Source organism: Polyodon spathula, chromosome 4 (assembly GCF_017654505.1).
Source record: "Polyodon spathula isolate WHYD16114869_AA chromosome 4, ASM1765450v1, whole genome shotgun sequence".
Classification (NCBI taxonomy): Eukaryota; Metazoa; Chordata; class Actinopteri; order Acipenseriformes; family Polyodontidae; genus Polyodon; species Polyodon spathula.
The window spans coordinates 69,411,887-69,434,925 of NC_054537.1; the positions used below are offsets into that span (position 1 = coordinate 69,411,887).

The 23,039-nt window shown below is 43.0% G+C and overlaps 1 protein-coding gene across 1 annotated transcript; it reads right to left on the bottom strand.

The window, feature by feature from the left end:
* Positions 1-8,820: 8,820 nt before the first annotated feature.
* LOC121314794 (C-C chemokine receptor type 4-like) lies at positions 8,821-21,057 on the bottom strand. The gene is made up of 3 exons (XM_041248471.1): positions 21,001-21,057; positions 20,728-20,787; positions 8,821-10,509 (listed from the first exon to the last, which is right to left on the bottom strand). The coding sequence occupies exon 3, from the start codon at positions 10,505-10,507 to the stop codon at positions 9,449-9,451; it is 1,059 nt and encodes a 352-aa protein (XP_041104405.1). The 5' UTR covers positions 10,508-10,509; positions 20,728-20,787; positions 21,001-21,057; the 3' UTR covers positions 8,821-9,448.
* Positions 21,058-23,039: the final 1,982 nt, after the last annotated feature.

Genomic DNA, 23,039 nt, shown 5'->3' on the forward strand with positions numbered 1-23,039 from the left:
TATCCTGCCTTTGAAACATTTTTAAAGACCTATCTAGCCAATTACAAACTCCATTTCAGCCTGTGGTGGTTCATGATTTCGACTGGTCACAACATGCTCCATCGACACTGCTGTACTGCAAGTTTTCCACCGGTGCCTCTCAGACCATGGTTACCATGGCAACACCCTCATTGAGTGACTGTGGGAGTGGTAAGTTGCCATGGTGACCAGGCAGCTTCATCAGGCACTGTGAGCTCCATGCCTCAGTACTGCAATCTTCTGGCTTCCTGTTGTTGCGTTTTCACAACTTGTGAGGGCAAGTTCAACTTGTCGAATTGTGACATCTAAATACTGCTTTAACTTAGTCATTTACTGACTAACTGTAATTAAACATGTATCGAATATATTTATTAAAATCTAAAAGAATATGGATTGTTGTTCTAAATAGACCAGGATTTTAATCACAGTAACCAAATATATTCTGCCCTGCTTCACTCAAGCCATAGTTTAATTCCAATCATAACCTCTAGATGGCATTATAACACCACAGTCTTTAAGCGGTTTTCTATCCATTCCTGCAGTTTGTTGTCACTCTGAGGGATTCTCAGGAGTTCCCTGCCTGCCTCAACCTTTTGCCTACCTATATCCACTGACATTCTTCAATTTCCACTCTTCCCCTCTTCGAGGACCTGGTCATGAAACAACGCACTCAGCTGCTTCTTGGGATGCTCAGAATCTACCATCACAGTACTTTCAGCTTTTCCCCATCCATTCCTGCGACTTTTTCCTTTTCCCAGATTCGTGTTTCCTCATCTGGCTCCACTCCTCCAAACCGGCCAAATTCATCAACGCACTTTATTCAACTTTCAAAGTCATCATTTCATCAACGTGAGCGTCCAGTCAGACACTGAACCATGTCCTACGATTATCAACGTTTCAGTCAATGTCCTCCTACCCCCAATAGACAGTACACTCATAAACTGCTCTCAACCAAATCAGTAGGTTTTGCAGAAGCCTCGGAGCAATGCATTCTTCATCCTCTCGGGTTTTGCAGCAGCTTCAGATCTCTGCATTCTTCATCTCTGCCCCAAAGCAGCCCCGTCTCTGGCTCCATCTAAAACTGTCTTAACACTCAAAGACCAATATCCACCTCATTCAGCAGATCTCTACTCTCAACAGCAGGTCACTGCACACCACTGACAGCACTCCATCGTTTACTTCCTCAGACCTCTGCACTGCTCAGCAGATCCCGCCCTCTACTGTTAATCGCTCCTCACTACAGCAGATCTCCGCTCCCTCTTCATATCTGCTCACTACTTTTGTTTATGTTATGCGCTAGCATGTGCTGGCGCTTGTTCGTCTCACGGTGTGGGAGATTTTGCGAGGAGCCGGGGGTCTATCCTTTGGGGGGCAAGTGAATCTTACTTCCCCAACCTCAGGGCTAGGTATCCGTCTCCCTTACCTTCAGGGGGGTTCTCACCATGTGAGTCAGAGCGGACCCCTGGCCACACTTTGTTCTTTCACAGCTCCTACGCTTATCTTAACCTTACCTCACTGGAAGCTCTGTTCTATACTCTGCCTTACTTACTACTCCGTGCTCAAGTCCCATATTAACCTCTATGCCTTGTTCTTATTTCAGGTATCAGGCAGCGTAATGTCTCGGCCAATTGGGGGTCTAATGATCGCCCCTTTACAGATGTCTCAGATGCTGGGTACCTCTCTCTCTCTATCTTCTTTCATGTCCCGGTGTACCGAGACCAACTTCCTCTGTACTGAGACCAACTTCCTCCCGAGGGGCATCTCTCCGAGTCATAACCCTTGTATGTGTTTTCGGTTGCTGAGTCCTTTGCCCCTGGGTTGTGTCGGCGTCGTTGCCCTCAGTCAGTGACCATCTTTCTATCCTAGTTTCCATGTCAGTCTCCACTGGTCTGCTACTAGAGTCAGGGCCTCGCCCGCTCCTCTATCCTGTCTGGTCCTTTCTAGCCGGCACTCTGTCCTACTAACTGCTCCTTTTGCTTCTTCTGCCCTATCCTTACACCTCCAGCTCACGCCACATGAAATATTTTATTACACCTTGACATAGAGATATATCTACATCTGGTTTCCAGATGGCGGTGCAGAATTCTCGCAGAAGACAGCTCAGGTCTTGAGGCTTGTATTTCTCCATGACTTTTCTAAGTCTGTGTTTTCAGAGTGTAGGTATTACTGAAAGATGGCAGGAGATGTTTTTGTTACAACTTTTCTGGTTTTAGTCCCTTTTTTTATTCAGAATTTGTTGAAGCTCATCTTCAGAAAGCTCACACACACATGCACTTCAACTCCTGTGAGTTCCAGTGTTTTCAGTTAACTGTAACGATAAAAAAAATGTCTATTAACAAACATAAATCATATCCGTTAATAGTAACTATAACTAAAAGATAACGTAAAACGATAACGAAATAATAACTACAAAAAAAAAAAATTGTTATAGTTAGCATTCCTACTTTTCGATTGTAATCTGTAAAGCTGGTTAAACATTGAATTCAGCTGAAATAAATAGGATAAACGTGTGTAAAACCATTCACTATTTTTTATTTTCTTACCAAAAATAATCATTTAGAACTGTAGTTTGTGTAGTTTCTATACATGCTGTCTGTCTCACCTCCATTCTGCTCTGAATGGCTAGATATCGCTGTCAGTAAACTCAGTGGTCCCTTAATAGACTACTGTAGTTTCACTGTCAGTCATTTCATCCTGTTCTGACAGATCTAGTTGATTTGAAGCAGTGCTAGAATGCTCTCATTTGTTTAAATGACAGTCATCAAGACCTGCTTCCTGTGCACTTTCATTTGCTAGCTACAGCACCTGTTACTCAAAGCACCTACTTTGAAATTAGCAGGTTAAGTTGTAGGGAAGCTTTTGCTTTAGGTATACAGTGACAGTTATGAGTTTGATTTGAAAATAGGGTGCAAGAGGAAAACACTTAATGAGTATTGTGCACAATACCATGACCAATGGCTGAAATCTCCACGGCAGGACAAAGCAGGCCCGTCTGCCTTGCCTTCCGGTGACTCTGAGTCCAGCTGTGCTGAAGCAGGAGAGGGGCGGACCTCAGACTCCGATTAATAAATACAAGTTTGTTCTGTTCAACTCAGTGACGTAGCCACAGATGGGTCTGGGTCGACCACTGCCCACCCAGTTTGCACACGGGCCCACCCAAATCTGTGCTTATGTGAATTTCATTTAAGTACATTTATAAAAAAAATAAATAAATAAACATCAACTATGCGCCCCGAAGGCGGATGTTTAATTTTAGGTCAAATAGGGTATTTTATACCGCAGGCTTTAGCCAATCAAATCAAAGTATTAATTATGATGCAATATTTGAGTCGTCAATATCTGAGTCCTCTCACACCACAAATCATGTGCAAGCCACGTTTGATTGACAGCTTGCGATGCAGTTGGCTCGGATCTGTTGAATGTCTGTTCAAAAGTCACAGACATTTATTTTAATGTGCATTTTTAAAGTAAGTTAGTAGTAGTGTGGAGGTTAACATGGGAAAACAAATATGCACACACTTTTAAGAGTTTAGTTTATTAGAAAGGCTCGCGTGAACAGGATTAAGACAGCTGGCCGAATTCTGACAAATAGTTTAAAATTGCTGTCCTTTGAAGAGATATGTGTGATTTTCTGGAGTGCCATGACTATGTAACTGCAAGCCCCGATGCTTTAGCCTGCGTAAGGTGGAGCAGAGATGAGAGGGGAGGATACTAACTAGGCAATGGTAAGTAACTGACTAACTTTCATTATACATAGCAATTGCATAAAATGTAATATTGTGTTCTCGCTGGTTTGGTAACGCTGCCTGTTTGACTTTTTTAAAATTATTTACATGGGAGATATAGTGGTTGGGAGTGTTCCGTCTATAGACAGTTTTCCGTTTTACAAATATTTTGGGAACTGAAAAATGAGTGTGTTTGGGATGTGTACTGTAGCAATGGCGGGCATTGACGAATTGACAGCTGGTTTTCGTAAGCAAAAAATAAAAGTTGCTTTCATATTCTTGCATTTTACAGTGAAAAAATATACATTTTATTTTCCTTACAGTATTCCACACTGTGAATGCATACTTTCATCAGCGCGGTGCATTTGCTTACTATGACAATGGTCAAACAAATACCGACTTCATGATTGGTGTACTAGTCATACTACAGTGACCTAGCGAGTCAGTGGCATGTATGATGTTGCAATTTATTAATAATTTGAAGGTATCTGTGGTTTTAAAACTTCATAATTATATCTGCATAGTATTAGAAATGTAAAGAAATACAGAAACTTGGGTTTTGTCTTTAAGGTTTGCCGTTAACTTTTCTCCTGTGTGTAATGTTGTAATCTAGTCCAGATAAGCAACTGTACCAGTTCGTAGTTGCCAAGTAGCATTGTTAGCAAAATAATTCACTTTTATTATTACAACAATACACGGGTCTCATCCCAGCAGCAGCAAGTGTGTCTGTCTTTTATTTTATATTGATATACTACACCGTGTATGAGATTTATTTTAAAGGCAGCAAAATATGGAAATTCCATTTTCCTTTTCATTAGCATGTGAACATCATTTTAAAGAGTTTACAAAACTTGAAAAATGTTGTTAAATTTGCCACTCAAGGCTGTTTTTTTTTTTTTTTTAAATCTATTTTTGTCTGCCTGTTACGTTTTTTGTAGCCAACACAATATCTTTGTTTAGCTGTACCTGAGGAAATGTAGTGAAAATGAAAGCAGCCATATCTTATCTGGAAACAAACAGGAGCTTAGCATGATTTTTAACTTTTGTTTGACAGATGCCCTTATGCAGGGTGACACAGAGGTAACAAGTTATATAGCTAAAAGAGTACAATACAGTGAAGAAAAAAGCAATAAAGCTTTTTGTTTGGGGATTTTTTTTAGTTTGTTTGCACTTTTTATTGTCAAATGAAACAGTTTTTGCAGTTATTGTGCAGTGTGTTTGTTTCTGTAGGCTGTATGCATATGTGTTTTGTATTTGTAGTGTATACGTGCAACTACTGTTATAAACTGCAAAAAATATCCCCCTTGCTTCAGTCTTGGGTACTTTGCTTTGCTCAAACCCCGGGGAGATATTTGATGTATCAGAGTTTTAATTGATTTAAATCATGTTTGTAATGTAAACTATTTCCTGTGACGTCAGACCTTAGGTATTTGCCCGTCTACCCAAAGTTGGGGCCCACCCAAATTTCCATTCCTAGCTACACCCCTGGTTCAACTATCTCTAGTTTTGTTCCACGTTCAATATGATAAAGGGGCTTCGCTAAATGAGAAGTTTTTCAGTGGCTTAAAAAGTCTGGTTTCACCCATTTTCTGCTTGAATGGAAAAAAAAAATGAGAAAAAAAGTAAATTCTTTAATCAAAGAATTTACTTCCAGCCCTGCCATATCTAACACAGACTTTTTCATTGCACATATACATTTATTTACCCATGCAGAGCTTCTGCCCTGCAACATGCCCTCCCACTTAAAATGGACCCCCTCTTACTCCCCACAAACACATGGGTGGGAGGGAAAGTTAGGGCTCAGCAGGCCTCTGTCAAACATCAGATGTACAGGGTTGCGTTTACCTACTTGCCTACCCTGCCATCTGATGCCAGCTGTTTCCAACATTAACTCCATGTCCTTCTCTGAGCTGAAGGCAGCAAAACTATGGCGTGAGATTATTTTATTTCCTGATTGTAAACCAGGGTGCCTAGAAAATAGCTTTCACACATCCTACTGGACAAAAATAGATAAAATACTAATTTTTACAGCAGTTTCCATTACCTCAAAGTGTATCTTCAACAGTCTTTAAGAAACTGGTGGGGAACTTCAGCAAACCCCAGATGTGGCTCTTGCATCTCACTTGTTAGAAGTTAGATTATACTGTAATATTCTAGTTATAAATAAATAGTTTGTATAATAAGACTGCTTTCTTTATTTGAATTGTGCCTCTAATTGAATTTTATACTAACATTGTGAGATAATAGTTTCATACTTGGTACAAATTTATATTCTGTGATTCTGTTCAAGGTCATGTGGCACTAGAAAAATAATACCCCTTTTATAGCACTAACTGCCAAAGCTTATCAGAACTGAAGCAACGATTTTGTAGGGTAATAAAAAACAAAAATAAAACTGTCTGAATGTGTTGGTGACTATGACATTACCCTCTGACCTAATATGTCTGCTATAGTTGTTTCTGTTGAAAACGGTTTTCTGTAGGTAGAAATGACCTTAAGATGTCTTAGGTCCTGGTTGAAGTGAATCATTTTTGGAGACAGAAATGGAAACACCCACTGTTTCAACAACTGTACCGGGTAGTTATTCAGTTGGGGTATTTTAATGTAAATGGGAGGGGTTGTCCTCATCTTATTGTTTGGTAAGGTAAGAAGTCATTTTAGTCACACAGTAATAGTTTCTTAAACATCAAACACCCAACATTTTTGTGTTAGGCAACCCTTTAACCTTCTGATTTAAATTGAACTACCTCAGTATACCAAGTTTATTACTTGACATATCAGTACTGTTTAGCAGCGGTAAGCAGTGTATTTGTGTGGTTTGTGAATAGTGGTTCAATGAAAATTGTGCCAAATCAGCTTCATTGTTAGGTCAGAAAATTAAATCATCTTTTTTATACACTGATATTAGTGCAAATGTTTCTTTTTTATTATTACTATTATTTTTTACAAACATATAGAAATACAGCTGTTAAGACACAAAAAAACACAAAATATTTACAACAATGTATTAAAATGAAATAATCGCACAAAGAGGTGAGGTGCATGGAATTACATTGAGTTTATATTTACAATGAAAACAGGTCAATTTTTAATCAGCAGTTAGTTCAGTACACTTTTATTACTTCCACAAACAGTAAGTATATACTGTGCAGTTACAGCCATTGCACAATTTTCTGAATATTTCAGTATTTACATTGGTGAGAAAGGAGCGAATTCTGCATATGTTGCTGAGGAAGAAGCAAAAGGAGTGTGCTACAGTAGAGATATGCTAGAGTAGGAGAGGGAGAGGTCAAGGATGATACAAAGGTTTTTGGTAGATGAGGAGGGAGAGAGAGTGGTGGATTCAAGTGGAATAGAGATAGAGATCAGCGCTGGGGGAGGAAGAGGGGGAAAAAAAGGAGATCTGGTTTTGAGAGGTTGAGTTTGAGATGATGCGAGTGCAGCCAGGAGGAGATGTCGAGGAGCCAGGTAAAGAGATACAGAAGGAGTAGGGGGGGGTGGGGGGGCATCAACAGCACAGAAGTGATACGAGAAGCCATGGGAGGAGATGGGAGGACCCAGGGAGTGGGTGTAGAGGCTAAAAAAGGGGGTCCCAGAACGGAGTCTTGAGGGACACCAGTTGAAAGAGGGCAAGTGGCACAGGGTGAGCCACATCAGGACACCCGGTACAGCTCTGGAGCAGTGAGCTCAGATCAGAGTCTGAGAGGGGCGAGAAGAAGGATAAGGAGGGTAGAATAGTAGGGGTTTCAGAGGTTTGTGAGGAGGGAGTAAGCAGAGGACTGTATGGATGGGGAAGGAGGCAAGGCAGTGAAGAGTTTGCGGATGTCTGTGATTTTGGAGGAGAAGAAGGAGGCAAAGTCATCAGCTGAGATGGAGGAGGGTGGAAGAGGGGGGTTGAGGAGGGAGAAGGTAGAGAAAAGTTTAAGAGGATTGTTAGTGGAGGACTGAATGATAGAATGGTAGTAGGAGTGTTTGGCAGAGATGTGTAGAAGAGAAGGAAGTGAGGCGCGAGCGATAGGCAGCAAGGAGACTGTTTTTTTCCATTTCTTTTCAGCAGTGAGCAGTTCAGTATGAGCCAAGCGGAGCACAGAGGAGAACCAGGGCTGGGGCGGGGAGAGGCAGGCGGGTCGAGGGGTGAGAGGGCAAAGGGAGTCGAGGCAGGAGGTGAGGGAGAAGAGGTTTCGACGGAAGGTGACAGAGGGGATTGGTGGAGCAAGAAGGGAAAAGAGACAGAGAGGAGATAAAGTAGTGGTCAGAGATCTCAGTAGGAGTGACAGAGAGAGTGGGAGGCAAGCAGTCCCTGGTGAAGACAAGGTCCAGTTGACAGCCTGCTGAGTGAGTAGGGGTAGAGAGGAGAGGAGAAGGTGAAGGAGTGGAGAAGGGGAAGAAATCCAGCAGAGTGGATACGGTTGGAGAGGTGGAAGTCAAGCTCATCAAAAAAGTGAGTAAGGGGTCCAGGAGGGCAATAAAGAAAAATGAGGAGGCAACAAGGGGAGGTGATTTCAACAACGTGAAACTGAAAAGTGCTAACAGAGGGGAGAGAGCAGGGGTGATAGAAAAGAGCAGGGAGGGAGAGAGCAGAAGTCCTGTTCCCCCATCACGTCCACAGGGGCGAGGAGAGTGGGAGAACACATAGAGAGAGGAAAGGGTGGCTGAAGTGGCAGTGTTATCAGGGGAGATTGCAGATTTCAGTGAGAGCTGAACTACAGTAGACATTTTGTAAAGAGCTTTAAAACAGACTTTGAAGTTATAAGTTATAAGGAAAAAGTACAGGTACATTATTTAGCAGTTGTACTTTGGGTGATTTCACTATGGATATTGTTTTGCATTTCTCAGAGGTTTACTGCTATTTGCAACTCTTGACTTGTCCTGTATTTTAGGAATCCTTTCCAAAAGCATTGAATGTGTGTAGTGCAAATACTGTTAAATCAGCTTTACTTAATCTCTGCAGACCAAACACTTTAAAGAAATATTTGTATACACAGTAATTGCATTAAGAATTTTTTTTAACATGTAAATAAAATGTCTTATTATTTATTTATTATTTATAAAAAAAAAAAAAAAATCCATTGGAAACAAAATTTTTACAACAGTGTATTAAAAAAGAAACTTATACATGAGTACATTTAGATAAAAAACTTGATGCATGGAATTACAATTAGTTCTTATTCACAATGGAAATGGGCCAATTATCAATTATGATTTAGTACAGTACAGTTTTTTATATCCCAGAAAGCCATATAACAACCATTACAAAACTTGAATGACTTAACTATTGTGCCACCAAATCATTGAAACCACTCTTACTCTGTATGACCACCGCAGCTTTCTCAGCACATCTAGATTTGACTGATGTGTGAAATCCCACAAAGCACTTGGCGGGGTCAAGTGTAATGAGGTTGTAGCTCTTTTTTTATGATTTGATAAGTCATTATAAATCCACCTGATGTATATTTAGCATATATACTTTGCCCTTCAAATCCACTGCAATGGGAAAAATAAGATTAGATTAAATGCACTTGCATATTGATCCTATACCTTTTTTATATACTTTGATGATTACTGGTGATATGACTCTTTCATCTAATAAAAATGTGCATGGAATACTATATATTCATATGTAGAAATGTACTATATTTAAGACACTGAAGCATTTTGATTGGCTTTCCAAATTCATCCAGCATATTGGTGGACAGTATTCCATTTTATACGCCTGAGGAATGTTCAGCTATGCTGGTTGATTTTGAGTACACTGAAATAGTGGTTGGTTGCAAGCTTCTTAATCCCTTACAGTCTGTAAATCTGAATAGCAGTCTGGAGAGGTGCCTCCTAAACTTTTCCCCAGCAAACACATAGATCAATGGATTCAAACAACTGTGGACATAGGCTATTGACTCTGTGACCTGAAGGCTTAAGTCAAGTCTCTTATTTGTTTCACAATCATCAAATACATGAAAGACCTGTAAAGCATCCAAAAAGGAAACAATATTATATGGAGTCCAGAAAAAGAAAAATACTATGACTACTAAAAAAACAAGTTTAATGGTTTGCTTTTTGACGGATCTGCAACTCAGTAATTTTTTTCTGATACATGAATAACAGAAAACCATGATGCCAAATGGGATCAGCAGCCCCAGTACATTCATTTTAAAAATATGAAGTGCTTTCAGGGTTTTTATACTGGAATCTGGATACTTAGGTCTGCACGTAGTTATGTTGTCAGTGATCTCTTGATTGTATGTTATCTCTGGAAATGAAACCAAGAAGGATGCTATCCAAACCACAATGCTTGCAATGGTGCCATACTTCACTGTTCTAGTTCTTAGTGCATACACTGCATGGACTATTGCAAGATACCTGTCTATGCTCATCAGGGTTACAAAAAAGATACCACTGTAGAAGCCAATACTGTAACACCCTCGGACTATTTTACACATCATGTCCCCAAAAAGCCACTGATCTTTTGCATAATATGCCAGGAATGGAAGTGAGAAAACAAACAACAAATTGGAAACTGCCAAATTCAGAAGAGAAACATCAGTCATGCTCCTTAGTTTTACACATCTGATCAATACCCACAAAACAAGAGCATTCCCTATAAGTCCTGTCACAAACAGTAAGGAGTAGACTGTTGGGAGGAAGGTAGACCCAATGTTGTCCTTAATACATGGAGCATGTTCTGATGAACTGTTGTAGTCAAATTCATCTTCAGAATAGATGTAGGCGTGCTCTGTGCTTGTTTTCATTGTGGAGCCTATATCCATACCTAGGTTAAAAAATATATAAGTTAGTCAAAGTGATTGTCCAGTAAAAACATTGAATATGTTCACAGATGAAGCTGTCTCCGTGAGCTACATTATGACCTGGCCTACTTCAGTAATGAAAGCTCTTACAGATTATAACTATGCAATAAATTATTTCTGTATTACAAGCTATATAGGTTGTTAATACACTACAAAGATATACCACATCAACCTAGCTTCATTGCTTACAGTATTAACCTATAAAGTACACCACCTCATTATACAACATATTATTTTGTATACATTCTATATATATTCAGCCAGCCACAGAGGCATCTGATATAAGAAGACTTCCACCCCATTAGAGAGTAATACTATAGCCCATAGAATTAATCGTGTTTGCATTCACCAGTGGTTCCACAGATTTGTAGCGGTTAACAAACCATCACAGTTTAGTCTATCCCATTTATGTTTTGTTTTGCTGAATGCAGAGGTCTTGATTTAGGAAAAAAAACTGTTTTCCTGATTTACCAAGGTGCAGTTTGTATGGCCCTTAAGGTAAAAAAAACAAACAAAAAAACCACAACGTTTTTTGGAAGAAGTCGAAATTAAATTTGATTGTCTCTACAGTAGTTGGAACTTTTGCAGAGTGTGGGAGTGGTTCGCATTAAATCTAGTGTTCTTAACCTGCGGTAAGATAAACTGCACGTTATTTAAGAGGAATGTGTATGCAGTGGACAGGGGATGTATTATTGTTGTTGTTTTTTTGGGGGGTGTAACAGGGAGATCTGTGCTGACTCTGCTGGCGTGTTCACAGGGCTGCAGGAAGAGGGCAGCAGTCGTCCAACAACCGCCTGTGAGTCATGGCAGTGACACGGGGATGTGGGAAAGTGGGTGTGTGGACTTTCCCCCTCTCTGAATGTCTGAGAGGCGAGTCTTGGGGGTTGTTAGCCCTATAAATTAATGCTCTGTTGTTTCTTCAGGTCTGCCCTGTTAAACGCGCCGAGAGTGCAGAAGCTCTGGTCCAGGACCGGGAATCAGCCAGGAGAAAAACGCAGCGAGACAGTGAGAGCGGGGAACCCTTGGGCAGACCCCGAAGCATTGTAAAAGAGCAGGCTAGTTAGCCGGCAGTGTAGGACGGTGATCTGGGTCGCACGGGTAGCGGAGACTGGGATATAGCTGTCAAGCGCAGCACCTTTTCTTTGTAGTTTTGTTACTGTTTTATTTTCCCTGTTTCTTTGTGCCTTCTGTTTTGAATTATTGTTTCGACGCACTTGCAAGGGTGCCGGTATTGTGTACCATCGCTTGGTATGCCCGTGGTTCTGTTTACCATCGTTGGTAAATCAGACCACGGACCCACAGTGCCATCTGCGGGATAAAATTAAAAAAAATAGCAACCCGAAATAAAACTGGGCACCTGTGCGGTGTTGCCAAATTCACCTGTCTGTCTCCTGTGTCAGTGAATTACCCACCACCCTTCCACAGGGGGTTTGGGAGGTTGGGTTTGCTTAAAGTAAGTAGCGGGATTCTAAGAAAACATATCATTACATTTCCCCATGTATTGCTACAACTGCTTAAATAACGTACCTGTCATTTCTCTTTTTACACATAACTTTAAAGTGTGTTTCAAAGATCTTTTCAAAATGTCTGCTCTAGTGCACTGATAGTGTAAGGACTATTGCCCACATTGTTAAACAAAAAACACAGCAATAACAATCCATGATGTTGGATAGAACAGAAAAGCCGGAGCACTTGTTGAGTTTTTTTTTTTAATCGATCTTCCTGCAGTGACTTATCTCAAACCCTACTGCACTAGATCAGACATTTTGAAAAAAATCTTTGAAACAGATTTTTAAGTTTTAAGTGCAAAAAGATGTCAGGATGTTAACAATGAAAGGAAAAATTAGAGGTACGTTAATAAACAGTAGCATTAAATGCTGAGCGAAACCATTCGCTCAGCTCCACCAAACTCCACGTCTCGGTCGTTTATTTCCGGGTTTCTGTTTCTGGTCTGACGTCCCCCACTCCGGCTGTCTTTGTGACACCCTTCCACTGACCTCTTATTCCCCTCCCATTCCAGACTGCTCCCCAGCCCAGGATAGAGGCGTCTGTAGTGACAACTTCCCTTCTGTGAGCGGAGCCGAAGGGAGATCCGAGGCGCAGATTGCCAGGGCAGAGCCACCACTCCAGTGTTTTCCGGCATTGTCTGGACACTCCCACCAGCCAGTATCGATCGTGGACTGGGTGCAACTTCAGTGTATTTACCCAGGCTTGAAGCAGGCACATTCTCATCAGATCCAGGGGAAGGATTCTTGAGGCGGCTGCCATCAGCCTCAACAACCTTTGAAATATTCTGACCTGTAGAAGAGCATCCTCTCTGAATTGGGAGAGTGTGACCTCCAGTGACCGAATCCTGTCTTCCTACAGTGAGGCAAGCATGCTCACAGAGTTCAGTTTGATCCCCAGGAACACTGTGGACTGAGACAGTTCGAAGTTGGTCTTCTGTTGACGTATGAAGAGCCTTAACTTCGTCACGTGATCTATGACCTGTCTGGTGTGCGCCTCAGTGTGTTCTTTGGAACGCGTGCAAACTAGCCAATCGTCCAGGTAGTTCAAGATCCAAATACCCCGCAGCCTGATTGGAGCCAGTGCTGCATCCATGCACTTGGAAATGTGTGGGCCGCGCCAGCGAGAGGCCAAATGGCAGCATGCATAATTCGTATGCGTTGCCTTGAAAGGCGAAGTGTAGATATTTTCTGTGCGCAGGACAGATCGGGACATGGAAGTAGGCGTCTTGCAGGTAGATCGATGTGAACCAGTCTCCCGGCTGGACGGACTGGAGGATATGCTGTGCGGTCAGTATGTTGAACTTCCGTTGTTTGAGGAACATGTTGAGACCCTGAGGTCCAGAATAGGTCGGAAACCGTTGTCCCTCTTGGGCACCAGGAAGTACCTGGAGTAAAAGCCGCTGAAGGCATCGCTTGGGTTCACCAAACATACAGCGTTCTTCTGTTGAAGATTGGCGATCTCCTGTTGAAGAAGAATCACGCACACTGGTTCCACGGTGGGAAGGAGCACACCCTTGAAGGGTGGCGGGCCTAAGCGGAACTGCAGAGCGTAACTGCGTCTCACAGTCGATAGCAATAGCACCCAAGAGTCCTGGGTGCAGCCTTGCCATGGGTCGTGTCCAGTGGTCAGTCCGGTTGTGAGGGGGCAAGGTGGCAGCCGGAGCCTCTCAAGGTCGGTCTCCCCTGGTCTTGGGAGGGAGCACATCTTTCTTAGGCCCTGGCCTCAGTCTCCAGCCGGAGAACCAGTTACCCCTGGCCGGCGGTGGTCCCTTACTGCTGGCTCTTCCTCTGCCTGCTTGCTTGGGCTGGTGTGGAGGGTAGCGTTCAGGCCCAGTTGCCTCAGGAGGCTGGGAAGGCCACCTAGGGCGCTGGCGGTAAGCAGGAAGGTGCGAGAATTTTGAAGCGACCTCCGTGGCCTTGTGGGACCTCTTAAGGCTGACATCAATGGTCGTTCCAAATGTCTGCCCCAGTGTTATAGGGGCATCTAACAACGTAACCTTCCCGCTCCATGACTCGTGTGAGCCAGAGGTAGGCCTGGAACCACCACCCCAAACCCCAAAACGTGTTCAAACCCTAACAACGTTTAAAGTCCTCGGGGTTAGCCAAAGATTTCTTTGCAGCAGCCACGCCTCTAGAAACTGGATGAATGGACCTAACTCCAGTCAGTAACGCATGGGCATTGCCCCCGTCGACGCCGAAGCTCTCCCCGACAGGCAGAACGGGCTTGCCCGTTCCGGCGATCCCGTTGACCCGCTAGCTGCACTACCGGTAACGCAAACAGCCGAGTATGACATTGTTGCGCGCTCGACGACTGTCATACTGAAAAAACTGCGTACATAAGTTATTGAGGATACCTTTCGATACCTGTCCGTGGCTTCATCCCAGAAAAGGTGCTACCTCCCTAGGCACGGATCTGGTCGAGGGAACGTGCCTAGACCACTTCACATGGTCCCTGCGGTGTGTAGCAGGGACACTGGGTTGCTCCAAGATGGATCGAACCAGCTACCTAAGAAGTCCTAGCACAGGAAAAGACAAAATCTTTCTTGTGAGTGCCCTTTCTGTTTTAGAAAGCGGTCCCCTTGCAGGCTCCTGTCTGCCAGCGCGGACGTCCCGGCCAGCAGCTGGGCGTGCATCATAGGCCCCGGACCCGGACCTCCCTCTGAAATGTATGCGGAAGGGCCGGGTATACCCCCACTGGGCATGATTCACTGTAACAGCATCTCGCCTGGCTTGGGGTCTAACCCCCAATCCACCCCGGCACCTACCTCTCTCCCTCACACCTTGCTGCCCCGACGGGCCTCCATTCCCCGTCAGATGGGACTCTGAAGTCGTCCCAGAGTTTGTCGTCCAAACACCCGGGAGTGGGCAAACACGTTCGAGAAGTTTTGCGGCGAGTTGGCTCGAAACCACAGAGAGACCACTAGTCTCTCCTCTCGCGGACACGAATACACCCCTGCCTGGGGACGGAGAGTGGTACCTCCGTGATGACCACCTGCCTCCTGGTGAATGCCCTCTTGAGAGGTGCCACCACGGCAGTGACCATCTAGCCTCCAAGGAGGGGTGCCTACGCTTCTGCACCAGTGGTGGGGAAGGGGAGGGTGAACCAGGGGTATGGGGGAGCTCCCTGGTCACAGTGGCGGGCGGGGTTCCAGAGGACCTTTGGGGAGGACACTGGACCACGGTTCTCATTCTCCCCTGCCCCGAGGACAGAGAATCCGTTGGGGAGAGGGCTGCCCTCCTGCGCTTCATTAGTTTGGAGAACTTCTGGCAGGGAGAGCAGTCCAGCTCACCCACCAGCGCCCTGGCTGCGTGGTCTGGCCCTAGGCATCTGGCGTAGGAAGTGTGCCCATCCTGCTTGGGGAGTTTTGTCGCACACTGGTTGCACTAGTTGAACCCAGCGGAAAACCCTGCAGAGTGCACTGACATGGTGCGGGGCGTCGGTGCCGAGCTGCCTGCGTTGGTAATCCGCGTCGGTGTCGCCAGTGAGGTGGGTGCACCGATCGGTGTCAGTGCTGAAATTAGCACGGCCGGTGCCGGGCTGTTAATTGGTGCCGAGGAAGAGCACGGTCAGTGCAGTCGGCGCCGAGGAAGAGCGTGCTCGGTGCCAAGGAAGGGCGCCGAGGAGTGTGTTCAAGCCGGTGCCGAGTTAAGTCGGCGTCGGGGTCGGCGCCGAGGAGAGCATGGTCGATGCTGGGCTGATATAGCCGAATCAATCGGCGTCAGCGTTGAGGAGAAGCGTGGCAGCGCTAGGAGAGCCCGAGGCTTGAGAGGGGCGCGTAGGCCCAAGCTGGAAGGTAGCTGAGGCCGAGTCAGTCGGCGCAGAGGACAGCGCCGCAAGCCTGCTGAGTCACCCTACACCACCACAATAGCTCTAACAACGGTAAATAACTACACGAGGCAGTGAAAGAGAATAATAAGCTGTGAACAGGATGTGAGTGGTGCAGTAATAAATCTAATGCCCAGACAGGATTCTCCCAAAAATATCTGTGTTTATTTACAAAAAAAACTCAAAAATAATAAACAGTCCGCCCCTCTACCAACTATGGTATCGGGGAGAAACATGGCAGGTTTCAGTCCTGATAAAATAATGAAGCACTCCTTAACCGCAATCCTCCGTGCACGAAACTGTGCTCCTTTCGTTCAGGGATCGTGGTGCGTGTTCAGTGTTGTACTGTGCTGGGTTGTGCTGTGAGGGACGTGCTCCGGGGTTTGTGCTGGCTCGGCTCTGTGGCTGCAGCTCCTGACTCTCACTCCTCTAGAAAAAACACAAAAACACGAGACAGACAATAACACACGCTCATTCACTCGGCTCTCAAGTCAGCGCAAGGGGCAGTACTGATGTAGCTCCTTCCCCTTTGTACCCAGAAACTCCTCCCTGCAAGCAGCCCGTCACCATGGTTTCTCCACTGCAGGGCCACCCTGGTTTCTGCTTACCGTCAAAGCGGTCCATCTAGGAGGAAGCATACCACCAACCTTACAGAACTCCCTTTCTGATCAGGAGGGAGATTTAAAGTTCGGATCCTTTCTCTCTCTGTCACATAAGCTAATCGCCAGTCTCAAATAGAGGGGTCGAAACCAACTCTAATCAGTAAAAATTACTGACACGAGATTAAGGCAATGAGCAATCTCTAAACACTCGATTAGATGTAGCCCAAATGCACAGTTGTGCTATGTCTACTATGTCCGTCGATTCATCCAAAGCAACACTGAAAGACAGGCACTCACAAAGTTCTTCTTTCAGTTGCCTCTCCAAGTCCTCTTCCATTTCCCTTATACGCGATGCAAATGTTTTCGCACTGATAGGGATCTTTTTGCCATTTGATGGATTTTGTCTTTTTCTTTATTGTGGAGATTTTCAAAAATTACCTTCATGCATGTAACTATGCAGTCTTTAACAATGTCTCCATCAGTGAAGGCTTATTTAACCCTTGCAAGAATCCAACTCATTTTGTAGCTTGCAAGGGCTGCTAGCTCGGGTTCTGACATGAATTGTTTCAAACCGTTTATTTTGTTTCTGGTAACATTGTTTCAGAAGCTCGACTTCCATTTTGCGACTATCATGGCCAATCGGAAATTTCTTGAAGCTGGCTGTGCAAGTGCTGCCATTTAATAACAAAACGGCGGATCTAAATAATGTTTTAAAATTTAACACGTTGATAAAGAAACTCAAATGGGCCGCTATTGGTGAGACTAAGTTAGTCTATCCCTTTCTATAGACTAATGATTTATTGTACCATACTAAGTGTAACAAATGTGAAAAACCCCAAAATGTATTGACAACTTTTGTAACTGAACAATTCATAATCACAAATCCATACTATGTACCTATATTTTACATATGAAAGACATATTTACTTGAATATTATTTTTTTATATAAGGGATATCATTGCTGGCACTACAATATATTTGTGTAGTGTTAGAATGAGTTTCATGACATTATAACAATACAGAAAAAGCAGTGGCGTCTCCTCCTCCCTCTCGGGCTCTGGGAGCGGTGGCAGCTCCTTCTCCCTCTCTGGCTCTGGGAGCGGCGGCGGCTCCTTCTCCCTCTCGGGCTCTGGGAGCGGCGGCGGCTCCTTCTCCCTCTCGGGCTCTGGGAGCGGCGGCGGCTCCTTCTCCCTCTCGGGCTCTGGGAGCGGCGGCGGCTCCTTCTCCCTCTCTGGCTCTGGGAGCGGCGGCGGCTCCTTCTCCCTCTCGGGCTCTGGGAGCGGCGGCGGCTCCTTCTCCCTCTCGGGCTCTGGGAGCGGCGACGGCTCCTTCTCCCTCTCTGGCTCTCGGGAAGGCGGCTCACCCCTCTCTGGCTCTCGGGAAGGCGGCTCACCCCTCTTTATTGGAGTGATCGGGGCATCTCCCATGTCTACCGCCAGGTAATTAAGCACCATGAGGGCAACCTCTGGGAAGGACGCTGAGCGGTGTTGTTCCTCCCACTGTTCCCACCTCTCCCCATCTCGACGCCACAGCGTGTTGATAACTATGGGGAGATCATGGACGAGGTCTGCCTCAGGGTGCATCAACCAGTCCCAGATCTCCTGGGACAGTGGTGAAGGTGGTGGTGCTGGAGGTAGTGGGGTGGCCCCTGATGCCCGGGGTGAACACTGCACCTCTTGCTGGGCCTGGTTGTAGGGGCATCCTGCCCAGTTGTGGCCGTCCTCCTCACACCGTCCACCGGTGGCACGTCTGGGCAGGACCGCCAACGATGGTCCTCCTTCCCGCACCAGGAACACCAGGGGAAGAGGCTGGCCGGGTCCTCCAGCGGTGGCTGCAGCAGCTTACATTTCTTCAGCTGCTGCTTTTCCTGCCTTTGCTGCTGTCTGCTCTTCTTTCCCATAATCCCCCCCCCCAAAAAAAATAAATAAATAAATAGTTCTCCCAAAAAATTCCAAAAAAATAAATAAAATACTGCTCCGAGCCTCTAGGTGGCGCTATCCCGCTTCTGACACCAAATTTGGCAGGCTGGCGAGTGGATAAAGGCCCAGAGACAGTCTGTAGTTCAAAAAAAATATTATTTTATTATAAATACACAAAAATAAAAGGGCACAAGGGCCAAAACAAAGCGATTTAAACACAAAAAGAAAGACAAAAAGCAAAACTAACAAAAATAACAATTTCCAGGCTGGGCAATGCCTTCACTGGATTTATCAAAATTCAAAAAATCACACACCAAAAACCACCAACCTGCTTCCTCAGCTCCCTCCTCCAAATGAGAAGCAGAGGCCTCCTTTTATGTCAGGTGGCTGGGCGCTGATTGATCGTTAATTAACCTAATCAACTAATCAACCCCAGCCACCTGAACATAATAAACCCAGGCAGGTAGGGGAAATTAACCCCATCCCTGCCAATTTAAAAAGGGCAGAGCTTTGCTCTGCCACATACCCCTACTAGTGTTTAATACATTATATGCTAATAAATCTGAGTGCAACCCTTTGTGATAAAAAATCAAAAGCTTCAACGATTTTTAGTTACAGTATTGTGTTTGTAAAGAAACTAAAGCTTAGGAAGTCTCTATTCAGCCTCCATCAGATCACACTGTCCCCTGGTGTTTATGTGGTTATAGTTATTCACGATTTGGCTTTTGAGCACAATTAATATTTGTTGGCCTTTGTATTTTATGATTTGGTTGTATTTTCTGTTTATTTTTAAACACTTATTTTGCTTTCTTTGTACTTTATTTATTTTATTTATTTATTTTGAGCACTTTTCCCTCCAGGCCCAGTGGCATCTGCGAGGGGCTTCCTTGACTGTGCTTTACCAAACTTGCTCTTGCTTTCTATTAGGCTGGACCTACTGTAGCATTTAACAACTGTTAGTTAGCAAAGAAGATGCATGTACTACAAAGCAAACATGTATTTTGTTGTTTTACAATTTCTGTATTTTAAATAAATATATTATTACCTTGCCTATGTGGGGGAAGGTTTAACCAATATGTACGGTGTCCGTTGCTTTATTCTTAAATTTAATTGGAAGGGAATCAATCACAATATCACAATATAGAAGATCTGGTAACTTGGGTGGCGTAGTCAAAGCAATAGCCCCGTAGGCTGGGTGCCACACTAAGCAACATATTTGTGTTAAGTTCACAATATTTAACAATAAACAAATAGTCTCATTGTGTTGCTTACTTAAAAAAAAAAAAAAAAAAAAGTAAATTACTTGACAGTTATTTGCTTGACCTGTATCATAGTGACTGTGCCCAACTTACATCTGGCTGGACTGAGACAGGCTTGCCACACACCAAGATATTAGTTGCTTTGATGCAAAAATAGAATTTGAACTGCCACTACTGGAAAGTGAAACTTGCTATACTGTACACTCAACATAAACGCACTGACCAACTGAAAATGTCCCCCTGTGTGGATAAGGAAGGCTAGTTTATAGGCTAACTAGTAAACTTTGCTGGATGCTGTAGAAGGCAGAACAGACAGCAAATTGCAGTGTTGGAGCTGGAGAGCACATGTAACGGGCAGTATGACAGTGGGTGCACAGGCAGCATGGCAGAAGCACTCAACTCACCTGTTTAACAACACAAACGTCCACTTTTTTTTTTTTTTCTTTTTCTTTTTTTTTAACAGCAGTGAGATTATTCTATGGTATTATTAGTGTTTAATAAATCTACACCAGTGTTTCTCAACCTATTTGGCCCTGAGCCATATGCTAATGGATCGCTGGCTGTGGTGATCTTTCAATGACATTGCCCTGTTTGCTAATTGCAAACTTAGTGCAGTATTTTAACACAAGCACATACCAGTACCTGTACAGCTGTTTTAGCAACAACAGTCTTGTCCACTTACATCTGAATACAATTCATATTCTATACAATCAAACAGTGCTATCTTCTGTGTACCAATAACCCTCTTGTAGAATTCGGGACCTGTAATAGGTTTTCAGTTATGGGGAATAGCCTGGCCAACATGATAACACACTGTAGTGTATAAGAACACAAATCTCAATACAGAATCAAAATAGCCAAGGGTGCTGCATACCTCCCATATTATAGTGGTTTTAGCAATGACAGCGCTGCACTAAATACGCTAAGCTGGCCTCAGATCTACTGTACTGGTCAGTGCACAGTTAGTATATTCAGCAAAGTTAAACAGGAAAATAAAATAGTAGGTCTGTTGAGCAATGTTATAATTTCAGGGCAAATATTTTTTTTTTAAATATACAGTACTCACAAAAAAAGATGAAGATGGACCATTGAGTGAAGATGTGTAACTTCAGATGATCAAGGGTGTCTGCAAAAAAATAGTTATTTAGTTAATACATTTCCTGTGACATACCTCGGTAATAGCTATTTTAAAACAAGCACTACAGCACCTAATATATTTCTGTACTGAATAAATAATTTTCCAAATACAAGCATATTTAAAAGTAAGCTAGTCTGTACTTTAGCCTTGCCTAGAGCGCAGATATTATTGCAGTCACAAGAAAAAAAGTACAGCACTCACCGAACGTCTTGCTCAGTGTATGCTTCCCTTGAAAAATAATCTTTCACTTTTTATTCTTAAGAGTACACTAGTTTTTAACAGAATGAGGAAATGCAATAGGAATACTGCACTGTGGTTTGTAAAAAAGCGGATTTGAATCGTCAAACGCATGATTATAAATGAAATTCTTTGAAAAAGTAGCAATGTGAGCTCTGAGCTATATTTGAAACATTGAAGAATGTGTCTGTTTTGCTCAAAGACATTAAATATGTTCTTACTTAAGTTAAAGGGTACATAAGCACCTTTTTATTTTATTGTTTAAATTTAATCGTAAATCTCTTTTTATTTTATACTGTAAATGTAATCGTAAATCTCGAAAAACTACTCACTTCTAAATCTTTTGTAGTCATTTTTGTATTACTTTAGTATAAATACATGTTAATTTGGATTCATATGTTGTTTTTTTTCTGACTTTATGTGAACGAAAAGAAACACATTTGCCCGTTTTCCCATTGGAAATAGCGATATTTTGAAATATCACTGTCCTGGTCACAAAAGCAAAGTTTGTGGGGAATAATAGCCATTTTCTATGCTTTTGAGGCATAAGCAATTAGGAAATAACATTTACTACCCAGGAACAAAAATTGTGTTACATAGTGTTATAAATGAAAACCCCTTGACAAAATTAGCAATGTGAGCTCTGAGCTATATTTGAATCATTCAAGAATGTGTTAGTTTTGCTCAAAGAAATTAAATGTTCTTACTGAAGTTAATTTTTCACTTAAAGTAGCTGTATAACGTTAATAACTTATGTTGTTTTATTTTTATTTAATTTTACTGTAAAATGGTTTTAAACACTTAGCGGATCAGTTGAATTGATGGCGTATTGATTAAAAATATTAAAGTCGGTTTTCGTTTGTGTTATTATTCAGGAGTGTGTTCAATAGGAAGAGCGTTACGTGGCTTTCCCTATTGAATGATGCGCACGCCGCTGTAATATTCTGGTCTTCATATACACCCACCCCTAGTTAAATCGCCCCTCGCTATACTGCGGTTTCATAGCCTATATATTGCGGTCCTGAATTTGGCTCCCCATTTTAGTCTAACTGCGCATGCCTTACTGCAACATGCATAGGCAATTTAACTTAAAATTACCGTTCATTTTATTTCTTACTGCACATCACAAATAATAAAAAAAATATACAAAACAATTAAAAGTAAAGAATTCATATCGTACTGTTATCATATACACACGCACTGCACAATAACGGAAAGCAAATTAAACATCTACTTGCTGAAACGGGTTTTATTTGAGCCGGCGAGGTGTTCACTTGTGGCAGCAATGCACTAAAAAAAGTCACAGGCAATGACGTCACTCCCTAACAACAAGCCTCCTAATATGAGGATTCTTTCAATTCAGCGTGTTTGTGTGTTTGAGAATTGGGGACTTAAGTTGATGAGAGGCAAAGAATAAGTGGGCTGCGTAGAGGACTTATACTGGACCCTGACACCATAAAACGAGGGAGTGGTACAGTATTTGTTATTAGCGTATTTGTTTTTCTATATTGTATATCACAGCCCTCGGTATATAGCGGATTTATATTGGACCCTGAAGAATTACTGAAGAAAATAAACAGTACGCCGATGTTAAACTAAGCCTTTACTGAACTATTCCATACACTGACATCTCAGCGTCCTTGACTAATCCTCTCTATTCTGTGTATCCTCATTCTAGTCCCGCCCCTTTCAATCTTACCCGTCATCTTTATCATCTACTTCTTAAAGGGCAAGGTGAATATTTAAACGTTACAGCTACGAGCGCTTCCTAACCGTAGTAACATTACAGAAATACAGCAGTCGTAATTACATTTTTACATTTTTAAGAAATATACACACATTGCAAAACTCTTGTAAAGCAACTGTTTTAATACACAGTGATGTATTGCCTGCTATTGTGAAACTGCGCCCTCCTAACAGACCTGTTCAGTCAGTTGGTGCAATTAGTAAAGGTTTCTTCGCTGGATTTTCATGCATGTGATGACTTAAAGTTGTAAGGGTAA